This window comes from Channa argus, chromosome 3 (genome assembly GCF_033026475.1).
Source record: "Channa argus isolate prfri chromosome 3, Channa argus male v1.0, whole genome shotgun sequence".
NCBI lineage: Eukaryota > Metazoa > Chordata > Actinopteri > Anabantiformes > Channidae > Channa > Channa argus.
Window position 1 is genome coordinate 1,043,095 of NC_090199.1, and position 11,186 is coordinate 1,054,280.

The window sequence follows — 11,186 nt, forward strand, 5'->3', positions numbered from 1 at the left end:
GTCATGTTAAGAGTTTTATTTAACATTTTTCAAAGTTTGTTGAAATCATCATAGCTACAGATGTTTACAGTGACAAAACATTTTTGAACTGGTCCCAAGTCCCAAATAAGCAGTTTCATGAGTTAATAATAACAATCATAACTTCATGTTTTACCATATTGTCATTTTCTGTTTACAATACAGCCTTTACATCTGGGTTCTATAAACCTGTTCACGGCTACTTTGTCGTCATACACAGTTTACATTCTGCTGATAAATGGTATTTAGTGGGACAAAAATCAGAAGATTCTCACTGGAAGGTAAGTCTCACACACTTGATGTGGATTAAACAGAAATGTTGCCTGGTTGTGAGGTTTGGTAAAACACATTGTGTCAGAGCAGAGAATCAAAGGCACTTCATCAGCTGCTGTTTGAAATGTGTCTACACAACAATCAAGTCTGGCAGCATTAGTTAAAGGTCGATAACGTGGTGAGGCTGACATAACATCAGGCGGTGAGTGAGGTTTACTGCAACTAGAGCAGTTTTATCTATACGATGCCACAAACCGCTGGAGAAGTTGTAGGTAATATAGCTCTGACAGCTGCAGACAAATTCCCAGCAGTTTTTGCATATGAGCCGTCCTGTCAGAGGGATTTAAATCCGTCACCGTGTCTTGATCCTATGGTCCGGGGTGTTCAAAGACTGCTGCAGCTCCCATCCCCGTCCCGATGCACATGGTCACAACGCCAAACCCCCTACAGACGACAATCGGGAGGGAAAAAACAAAACGAGTGACTATGAGAAACTGATTTAAAATGGTTCCTAAATATGAGACGAGTGTTGCAGCTGAGTCGAACCTCCTTCCTCTGCGTTTAAGCTCGTTGAGCAGCGTCACCACCTGTCGAGCTCCGGTGCAGCCCAGAGGATGACCCAGGGCGATGGCCCCCCCGTTCGGATTCCCCTTCTCCATCGGTATCCCCAGCTTCTCCGCACAGTACACGGCCTGAGCACAGCAGGCAGAAACATGTCAGCTGCATCACCACTTACTGACTGGTTCGGACGAATCACCTCCTCAGGAACTCACCTGACTGGCAAAGGCCTCGTTGATTTCAAACACGTCCACGTCAGCCACAGTCAGCCCTGAGCAGAGCAAACAGATTAGTGAAGTATGATAGTTTAAAAAGCACAGCAGTTTTTGAAAATTTTTACCTCACTTTACAAATTAATAATTTCAGATAAAAACAAGATTCTTTTCAGTAAAGTATCTAAAGCTGTCAGATTTCCATCTAAACTGCAAAAGATGCTATGAGAAGATACCTTCAGTTTTAGTAAATGTACTTAGTTTGATGCACAGGTCGTACCAGCCTGTTCCAGAGCTGCAGGGATGGCGAATGCTGGTCCGATGCCCATCACATCAGGAGGGACACCCACCACCGCACTGGCCCTCAGGACCCCCAGGACCGGCAGACCCAGAGCTGCCACTGCAGACCTGCGACCCATCAGCACGGCCGCTGCTCCGTCGCTCACCTGGCTGGCGTTACCTGAAACAGAACACCTGTGTGTCAGTCAGTCTGATAGAGACCCACCTGCTCACCCGAGCTTCCGGTCGAAGACTTACCTGCTGTGGTGCTGCCATCGGCTTTGAAGGCCGGCTGGAGTCTTGAGAGTCCTGCCAGAGTCGTCCCCGGTCTGATCCCTTCATCTTTGCTCACAGTCACCTGTCGCTCCTCACCTGCCTCATCTACAAATCTGGTGGTTACAGGAACGATCTCCTGGTCGAACAGTCCAGAGCTCTGAGCTCGAGCGGCTCTGCAGGTGAAGGAGGATCCAGTTGGTTAAAGCACAACTGCTAGAAACACCTGAAAACATCTGTGCACCCACCAGGACAGACGACAGTGTTTCACCTCATGTCTTAGAGATGTTAAATAAAACCTGACACATTGAACACATTCTACAAAATCATTCAAATTTGTTTGGTTATTAGACCTCGATTCTCTAAAAACAAAACTACTAGGATTGTTAAGACCATAAAACCATGTCTTAAATTTGTAAGATAAGTTTAAAAAAAAAAAAAAAAAAGCAGAAGTGCAAAAAGTTTCTAAAAAAATATCAAGAAATAACTTCTCTCTGGTCTTTGAGGAAAAAAAAAAAAAAAAACACACCTCAGAATTCATCCACAGCACTGATTTTACACAAACACCCTGCAGGTATTGAGTTGTATTGAGTTGCATGGTTTACCTGACAGCTGATCAGCCCTTATGTAACAAACACACGGATGTCATGACAACATTAACTGTTACGTGATTAAAAATGGTTTAATTACTTCAGCTGAGAAGTGAGAGCGAAGGCGTCCTGCTTTTCTCTGGAGACTCCAAATCTCTCTGCAACGTTCTCTGAGGTGATGCTGCACAAACACACAGGTCAGATTCATTCACAGATGCTATGGATGAGCAATGTGACAGGACAAAACTATAGCGATAATTCACATTATTTCTGCATGACGACATGAAATTACAAAGCATTTTTTAAGATGTTGGAACGGGGAAGATACAAGACTGGAAGAGTTGTGTAGCACTTCCAGGACCATCTTGCAACTACATCAGCAGACAGTCGGACCCATCATCACATACTAAACCCATAAAAAAGCTCAAACAAATTAATAAAATATTTTGTGTGGCATCGTGCGTTTGACTCAGTCAACACTCCATCAGTTGGTTCCTTCATTCACCTTAGGAGAACCACTAATCTCATCTCCTCCTCCTGCTGGTGAAACCAGCTCCACTGGTTGGTTCTTGTTTCTGACATAACTTTCAAATCACAGATGTTCGATTCACACGTCAAATGTTCTCGAGTCATTTTCAAACAGAAACAGGAAACAAATGTAAGTCTTTCCTCTGCAGCTGCATGTCACTACCACCGCATCTCATTGGAACAAGAAACTGAGCAAAGAACTGTGACCTTGACGGTGTGATGTGCACCTGGATGCAGCAGGTCTCACCCCATAGGAATGATGCAGTCTCTGGCTTTCTCATTGTCCATCAGCCTGGAGCTCAGGTCCCCTGGATTACCGACAGATCTCAGCGACATGCTCTCCACACTGTGACACACAGACACACGTTTTGTTCCGTCACTGACTGTTTACATGGACTTAAGAAACCTGGTTACTGGAAATGTGTGTATACGTGAAGCAGCAGAGAAACCAGATTTCTGCTGTGTTTGTATCTGCAGCAGACACACACAGCTGATCCACAACATTAATGCTGTGAAGTTTCAAAATCCACGTGGAAAGTGACTTTTTAAGGAACTTTGTGTTAGTCACCCATGTTCAGCTGGCTCCCTGTGGATTTAATTTAGGGTGTAAATATACAATAATGCTTTTAAACTTCTCTCTGACATCCTTATATCTAAATTTGTCTCTTCTTCTGGCTGAAAAGTGCCTCCAGATGACATCACTCGGAGGAAGCTTACGTCATCTCGTTGCTCACACTATGAAGAGTGTGATTTTGGTTAACCTGCTTTTCCAGAGCTCCCCCAGATATTATCTGAACTCCTGATGATGTCTAACTTCTCCCTGTGATGAGTCTGCTGGCATTTTTCAGCCAGAAGAGGACAAATACTTTAAAATATGGACGTCAGAGAGAAGGTTAAAAGCATTATTGTACATTTACACTCTAAATTAAAGCCACGGGGAGAAAGTTAAACATTGGTGAAGTTGCCGTTTAAATTTTCTGTGGCAGACTCAGTTTTTAAAATGAGGCAGCTCATTAATGACTTCATTCATTCTTTCAGTCAGCGGTGTGTTACTGTCTGCAGCCTTTTGTTACCTGTATTCATGGCACAGGAATCTGTTTCTGACAGGAATCTACCCTGATTTCAGAAACCAGCAACCAAGATTCCCCCCCCCCAAATCAACATAATAGTTAATGCACGTTCAGCTAGTACAAATGTTTTTTGTTGTTGTTGTTGAATTGACGTACCCACATGCGAGACCCAGGTCTATGGACCCGCTCCTGATTGCTCCTGCAGGAACACAGCACACACCGGGTGAATAAGCAGAGGACCCCGTTCTCCCTCGGAGAGCGTTTAGTTGCATTTTTTACCTGCAATGTTGAGCAGAGCCTGCAGACCAGAGGAGCACTGTCTGTTGACGGTGTAGACGGGAACTGTCTCTGGAAACCCGCTGGGGGGATGACAGAGCGGTGAGAAACACTCAGACACAATCAGAGAAGATCACACTGTGGCTCATGAGTCTGACCTAAGGAAGTGAGCCACTCTGGCCATCAGAGCTCCGGCCCCCGGCTGCAGCACGTTACCTGCACACAGGTGAGCACAGAAGTCGTTAGGCAGCGCAACGAACCTAGACCAGTCTACCTCAAAACAACTGATTTACCGAGCTCAGGCCCAGTTGTGGACAGCTGAAAACGTAATTTAGCACATTCAAAGAGATCTGATTGTTTGGACAGTCCTGCACTAAAAGAAACGAGACCAAAGTGTCCTCTCACCCACACAGACGTCTCCCAGCTTGTTGGGTGCCAGTCCAACATCTGTCAGCACGGCTTTCATCACGGCACTCAGCAGCTCGTCAGGTGTGGTGTCCTGCAGGAAGTAAAAGAGGTTCGGGTCAATCAGGTCTACAGCAGTAACGTAACGTAACGTTAGTAATTAGAGCTACGCGTAGAACGTCACATATGTTGGAGTGACGTCACGCTAACGTTAGAGAAAACGACGCTCAGTGTAAATGTCACTGTAACTGACCGCTAACGTCACGTTAGCGTTAGCCTTCCGCTAGCTTCCCCGCTTAGTGCAACATAAAACCCAGACGCAGCTGGCGTCACGCTACAGGTGAAGCACGCTCACCTTGAAAGACCCCCTCTTGGCTTTGCCGATAGCTGTCCTCCGACCATGAACCACCACCACGTCCTCCGACCAGCTGCTCGCTGCTGGTACCGACCCACAGTCTGAACTCCACACTTCCCGTCTGGGAGACAAGTGACCTGAAATAATCTTTAATCTCTGCATTATGACGACAAATCGCACGGTTTATTCCAACATGAAACAACCGGAGTCGGACTCTGCTCTTTGGACTCTTCCCGGTCAGAACGCGTCACTTCCTCCTCTTCTTCTTCTTGACGCTTTTATGGCGGTTGGCAAACAACAAAATGGGGAATTACCGCCACCAACTGGACTGGACTGTGGTGGACGGGATAAAAATCATATCGAGATTCTCGAGATATCGAATCCCGATTTACGAGTTACTATCGCATAATTACGACGACAGATTATAACATCTGTTAAATTGTTATAAGATGCTAATTCCTCAAATAGTTTGCAGCCTAGAATGTCACTGAGGCAGGAGTTCAAACACTTTCAGAATCCGCCTGAGAATTATTGGATTTTTAAGGTTTTATTTCTGCTCCTATAAATACACTCAGGCAGAACTTGTCTGAGAAACATCAGGTTTTTAGGTTTTCTTCAGTATCAAAGTAATGAATTGTTACTTATCAGTACCTTCAGTACTTCAAGGCCAAAGGTAACAGCTAACAGCAAATTTGTCCTACTTAGTTTTCCTCAATGTAAACAAATGTAGACAAGAACAGAACGAGAATCAATTTCCTGTAACGAGTTAATGGCGACTCACTGAATAGTTGTTGGACCACATTAAATAGCTGCTGGGTTCTTACACCAAAATGTTGACCCAGTAATGGACCAATACTGTGGTCTCTATAGTTTAACATGTGATTCTTTTTTCAGTCACATCAGTGGATTCAAAGACAAGCAAAACAAATCCATTGAACCTTTTATTTCCAAATTATGTCACAACAACACATTAATAAGGCCACAGACTCACTGCACATTCTGGCTGGAATGAGACAACAGGAAACAAAAACATCCAAAAATACTTTTTCGCTATATAGAATCAAATATAAAAGTTTGTCCTCCATTTTCAAAGAGATTAGATGAAGTGGAGCTTTACAGAATTATAGTTAAACAACATTAAAATAGGAACAGAAAATCTTTCAAAATAAAAGCACAGGAGTCGCTCTGTAGGAGTGATGTCTGACACTTCCAGTTAAACCCTATAAGCTTTTATACTGCAGGATAAACAGGAAAGAGTTTCAGGTAGATTACGAGTGAAGTGCACCTTTAAATGATGACTTTCATCAAACAATCAGTCGCAAAACACGATCTGAAGTAGTGGACAAAATTATGAGACAGGAGTGTGACAAGATGTCAGGTTATAAATGTTAAACTTATTATTCAGCTTTAATAAAGTAAAACAGTAAAAACACCACCACAACTTTATTTAAGTGCTTCATTCATTTTCAATATCTTCCAGTAACTGCTGGAACATTTCAACTGGTTCAACCAAAAGCTGATGAGAGGAGGAGATCGGCTGTTTGTGTTGTGCAGTTTCATCACACAAAACTATTTGAATTAGTCGTGATTTTATTGTGTATATTTAAAGTAAGGTCTGTACACCTTACTTGTTGCTGTATAGACATTAATAAACATGTTTAACTGTTTTTACTTGTAATAAAATGCCAAAAGTTGCAGCGTGTGGTTAAGCTTTAAATTTAGTGTTGAAATGATTAAATGACTGGACTAAATTTATCACTCGTGAGGCAGAAACGCTCAAATCAGCACCGTCAGCTTCAGTGGGAACATAATGGAGAAAAGAGAAAATTTATGGGCAACAATTTTAATAACAGTTTTAATTTTGTAAAATCTCCAATCTGAGGATTTTCTGCTCGTGTCTTGTGACATGGTCGGACAATAGGTGAGGTGTCATCACTGACATTCAGAGATGTTTGCATGATTGCTTTCTTTACACAGATCGATTTAATGTTAAAGTTGTGTTATCGTCGACAAATTTCAGCGAATTCCAGTAACTGCAGACAGCGAATGTCTGCTACGAACACACAGTGAAGCCGGATTTAGCTCCTGTGTCTGTTCCACTGAGTGATGTGTTTCTGTATCACCATCAGAAAGCACCTATTTATTCTGTCCCACTGCAAAGACCAGAGAATCCACCAGAGAAAATAGTTCCAAGAACAAATGCACCATTTCCCATTTAGTTTGATAAAACCTGTAGTGAGGAGCTGATATTTGTGAGCGGTTTCTAAAGATTTACATCCAACACTTTGTAGATTTGTGTCTTTTCTCTGGATTCACTGACAGTAAAAATAAAGATTAGTGTCATACTTTGACTTTAAATTGTGCAACTTCACAAGAGAAGTCATTGTAACACACAGCTGCACATCTGTGACACAGATGTTCTCTCCTCCGGATGTATTTTGCCAGCAGAAGTGTAACCAAAAGAAACTGAGGTGGTGAAGGAAAATGAGGATTCAGACTCTTCATGTTTGAATCAAAGGCTCAGCAGTAAGTACAGGAGTCACCCTGCTTCCACTCCTGCAGCAGCTTCCCAGAAGCATCGACTGAAAAAAAAAAAATGGCAGTGAAGCTGAAATCTCTACGTCGTCGTTCCTCTGGCTCCGGCTCAGGCATAGAAGATGAGTTCTGGGATCTGGCCTCCCTGCACTCCGGTGCCATTGGTGCTGTCCGAAGAGCACTGGAACTGAAAGGTCACTTTGCCACACTGCACCTCGGTCATGCCCTCCTGGCCGAAGTAGCTGAGCTCATTGCCATCCAGCACCACGCTGGCTGTGTAGAAGGTGTCAGGCTCGATCTGCACCGGGTACTCGAACCAGACGGGGAAGGTGTTGCTGGAGCCATCTGAGAAGTACTTGATGATCCTCTGGGCCATTGGGACGCCCTGACGCTTCAGCTCGATCTTGGCGCTGTACTCAGCTGAACCGCAGCTCGAGCCATAGAGGCCAAAGCCGGCGATGAACACGCGCTTGTCCACGGCAAACTGGATACTATCGCAGCGGCCTCTGTACCTCCACTGGTTGCTCCTGTAGGCACAGGACTGGAACCGGTGGCAGCGTTGAGGCGCCAGACCTTTACGGGGTTTAGTGCAGAACAAGAGTTCAGGTTTCTTGGCGGCGGTGTACCACAGGAAGATATCGTTGGTCTCATCGAGCGTAAGCACACCAGACTGTGCCGCTCCGTTGGCGAAGTCTTCCAGCGTCATGGTGGGGATGCGGATTAGGTAAATGGCCTTCCCCAGCACCAGCCGCTTGTTTTCGATGGTCGCCGGCAAGTCTTGTCGTTGGCACTCGGCCTCGGCCCAGTTTAGCGCTGCCTCGAACACCACCATCTCTTTGGCATTAAGCGTCTCCCTTCGCAGGATGCTCTCCAGTGTCTGGGAGTCGATGTCGCAGAAGCCTTCGGAGCGCAGAGCGAGCTCGGCCTGAGCATCTATCACCTCCCAGCAGCGCTGTGTCAGGTCGGGCTCCTCGAACAAGCAGCTCTGAGACAGCAGCACGCAGGCGTTCTTGGCGCTCAGGCTCGTCTCCAGGAAGTTCACACAGGCCCGCGCCAGGTGAGGCACGATGTACTTCTTGGCAGCGTAGAGGGTAGCGAGCACCGTGTCAGCACACAGGTCGATCTCATCACAGTAGATGTACCTGGTGCAGTGAGGGGACAGAGACCCAGACACACAGAGACACAGCTGGAACATTAATACATATTTTAAAAATCTTTTTTCCATATCTCAAACTTTGGAGCACTGGAGCAAATAGATACAGGAGTATGGGGGGTCAAGGTAAACATTATTTATTGTCTGAGGTTATCTACAGAGAGGCAAACTCAAACGCTCCAATCAAAGCGAACGAATCAGAGGCTGACGTACTTCAACATGGCCAAGAACGAAGGAGGTTCCACGTCAGGAATCCGGATCTCGTCTTGGTCCTCGGCCAGTTCTCCGTAGAACATGGCATGAAACACGGAGCTGCCAACAGCCAGGACATACTGTTGAAGCAGAGAAAAACTGTTATGACAGGAGGAACAAAGATCAAACCGAGAGTCTGTTGCACTTTCACACTATAATCTTGTGGAGCTGGTCGGTTGCAGTATTGTGCATTTGTTGCAGTATGACGACATTTTATGACAGAAACCGCTAAGTATTCAGAAAGGTTCTCAAAGCTTTGTCTTTGTTTCTTTGTGAATAACTGTCTCTAAGAGATTTATTGAGCGCGTTGTCTAAAGAGTCCATGGAACAACCTTATCTCTGGATGCAGAGCCTGAAAATACACAAGATGTTTACACTAATTTAAATCGCTGGCTGCCTGACACTCGCACCAAAGACTCTGCAGTAGGATGAGCAGGGGTTTTACCTTGTGTCCCGGGACTCGCTGTGTCCCGCCGGGAGGCCCGACCACAAAGTGAACATCTGCCATCATTTCATTGTTGAACATGACTGAATTCCTACAACAACAGAGAAAACGCCTGCCGTCAGTGTATAATGAGAGAAAAAACGGGACTCGTTTAAATGTACATTTACTTCCACACAGCGAAACCTGTGGGTGGGTTGATTCACAGCTTTATTCCCACATGTGGCGACTGTAGCTTTAAGGAGTTAAAAAAAAACTTTAACTCTTATCTTCTGACCAATCGGATCAATTCATATTTTGGTTTTGTTTTCTCCTTGAGCAGCCCAAAGAATCCTAGCGATGACCCACAGAGGTCAAACAGTGTAACACACAAACTACCTAAATCTCTATTTTGAATCCCACTTTATACTTGGAGTCTGACTATAAACAACATGTACTTAAGCCATTGTCCACGAGCTGGAATCACAACACAATAAAACTACATCTTCCTGCTTAAAGTTCAGGTTCCTCAGGTGTCTGTACTCAGACCAAGTTGTACTGTTACACATGACCTCATGTCTTTACCTACTTCCGTGTGCAGAGACTCTCTGGTTGTACTTTAAAAGAACTGACTGTGACCTCTGCTGGTTTTTTTACATCCGTCACCTCCATCTTTGGGTGAGGGTCAGAGACTCACCTCTCTCGGATGGTGGGGTACAGGCCCTGCCAGTTGCAGCAGCCCTGTGAGGCGGCTTTGGTGGTGTTGTTGTTGGTCAGGTTCTGCTGCTGGTACTGCCGGATGGAGGTGCTGCTCCTAGCTGAGGCGGAGGGGACCAGCTTCTTAGTGGGAAACAGCTCTGCAGCCATTATTTTGCAGTCATGGCAGCTCCAGGGCCGGAAAGAACCGCTGCTAATGGAGTTTTTACTCAGACATTAATGGACAGGAACAAAACTCTTTAAAATGTAAAAGCGACAGTTTGTCGCTGTGGAGCTAACGTTAGCACAGCTAGCGACACATCGGCAGCCACTTTACCAGTTAGTTTGTACAATAGTTAAGACGTTACAACATTAAATCCCGTCATGACTGAGACACGTAGACAGTGCGATGAAAAATACAAAGTTAGTTGTTTAACGCGTTTTAGCTTTGACGATAGCATGTTAATGCTAGTTTGTTAGCTCACCGACAAAACTAAACGGTTTTCCGCTAAGTTTAGGAGTTAACGTCTCAGTTATTGTCGGCGGTTCGGTCGGTGAGTGCAGCTTTACTTACTTCAGTGTTGTTCACATGTGTTTACGCTCCGAACTTCTCCGCACATTAAGCAGATTTTAGCCGTTCGCTCGCTGACAGATCAGCTTTGTTTACAGTAGCGCAGCGCTTCTTCTTCTACGCCGTCAGCACGTTAGAGGAGCAGCAGCGCCACCGTCAGGAGGCGGAGGAGGCTGGTGTAACCACACACACACCAACTAACTAACTATTTAATCATCTCACTCAACAAACTGCAATTTTAAAAAGGTTTTGTGAGACACAGTTCCACACAGAAAAAGAACAGATAAGTGCTGTTTTTTAATGGACGGGAAGCTGCTTGTTGGGACTGAGGCTGCTGATCTTCACGACACCTAAATGTTGAGGGAACAGCTTTTTGTTTCTAACGCAGTTATACAAACCATATAGTTAAAAATTATGAAAACACTATTCCTACGCACTCTTGTTGGGGCCGACATAACTACTAGAACCACAACCAAGTGTTCAAGAAAAAGTGAGAACTTGCCTAAAACAATATTCTACTACAAGTAGAAATACCAATTCAAATTCTTTGCTCACGTTGGACTAAGTAAAAAGCACTTGATGATTACAAATTCATCAGATACACAAAATTACCAGACACAAAACCCAGAATGACAGCAAATTAAAACATCAACAGACTAAAAATAACTAAAAAGTGACTAAAGAAACTCAAAACGAGTTTGTAGCTGCTTGTGTCCCTTTC

General features: G+C 44.6%; 2 protein-coding genes across 4 annotated transcripts; both read right to left on the minus strand.

Moving 5' to 3' along the window:
- Window position 1: 1 nt before the first annotated feature.
- On the minus strand, window positions 2-5,104 carry acaa1 (acetyl-CoA acyltransferase 1). The gene is made up of 12 exons (XM_067497337.1): window positions 4,838-5,104; window positions 4,483-4,576; window positions 4,236-4,293; window positions 4,081-4,160; window positions 3,958-4,000; window positions 2,979-3,077; window positions 2,304-2,384; window positions 1,599-1,789; window positions 1,342-1,521; window positions 1,065-1,120; window positions 838-983; window positions 2-735 (listed from the first exon to the last, which is right to left on the minus strand). The coding sequence occupies exons 1-12, from the start codon at window positions 4,997-4,999 to the stop codon at window positions 660-662; spliced, it is 1,266 nt and encodes a 421-aa protein (XP_067353438.1). The 5' UTR covers window positions 5,000-5,104; the 3' UTR covers window positions 2-659.
- Window positions 5,105-5,765: 661 nt separating this feature from the next.
- Window positions 5,766-10,629, minus strand: btbd3a (BTB (POZ) domain containing 3a). 3 transcript variants are annotated; one of them, XM_067497333.1, is made up of 5 exons: window positions 10,469-10,629; window positions 9,896-10,108; window positions 9,223-9,313; window positions 8,739-8,857; window positions 5,766-8,514 (listed from the first exon to the last, which is right to left on the minus strand). In XM_067497333.1, exons 2-5 carry the CDS (start codon window positions 10,063-10,065, stop codon window positions 7,482-7,484), a joined length of 1,413 nt encoding a protein of 470 aa, XP_067353434.1. In that variant the 5' UTR covers window positions 10,066-10,108; window positions 10,469-10,629; the 3' UTR covers window positions 5,766-7,481. The 3 variants fall into 3 exon arrangements, with proteins under 3 accessions (XP_067353434.1, XP_067353436.1, XP_067353437.1); XM_067497335.1 differs by having other exon boundaries at window positions 9,896-10,105; window positions 10,469-10,613; XM_067497336.1 differs by lacking the exons at window positions 9,223-9,313; window positions 10,469-10,629 and having other exon boundaries at window positions 9,896-10,035.
- Window positions 10,630-11,186: the final 557 nt, after the last annotated feature.

Bases quoted from the DNA above. Each gene is read 5' to 3' on its own strand.
- btbd3a (XM_067497333.1), bottom strand. From the start codon at position 10,065: ATGGCTGCAGAGCTGTTTCCCACTAAGAAGCTGGTCCCCTCCGCCTCA. The intron at 8,858-9,222 runs GTAAAACCCCTG...CTGCTTCAACAG, and splicing joins AGCGAGTCCCGGGACACAAG to TATGTCCTGGCTGTTGGCAG. The intron at 8,515-8,738 runs GTACGTCAGCCT...TCACTGCACCAG, and splicing joins TCGTTCTTGGCCATGTTGAA to GTACATCTACTGTGATGAGA.
- acaa1 (XM_067497337.1), bottom strand. From the start codon at position 4,999: ATGCAGAGATTAAAGATTATTTCAGGTCACTTGTCTCCCAGACGGGAA. The intron at 4,161-4,235 runs GTCAGACTCATG...TCATCCCCCCAG, and splicing joins AGAGTGGCTCACTTCCTTAG to CGGGTTTCCAGAGACAGTTC. The intron at 2,385-2,978 runs GTGAGACCTGCT...GTGTTTGTGCAG, and splicing joins GACTGCATCATTCCTATGGG to CATCACCTCAGAGAACGTTG.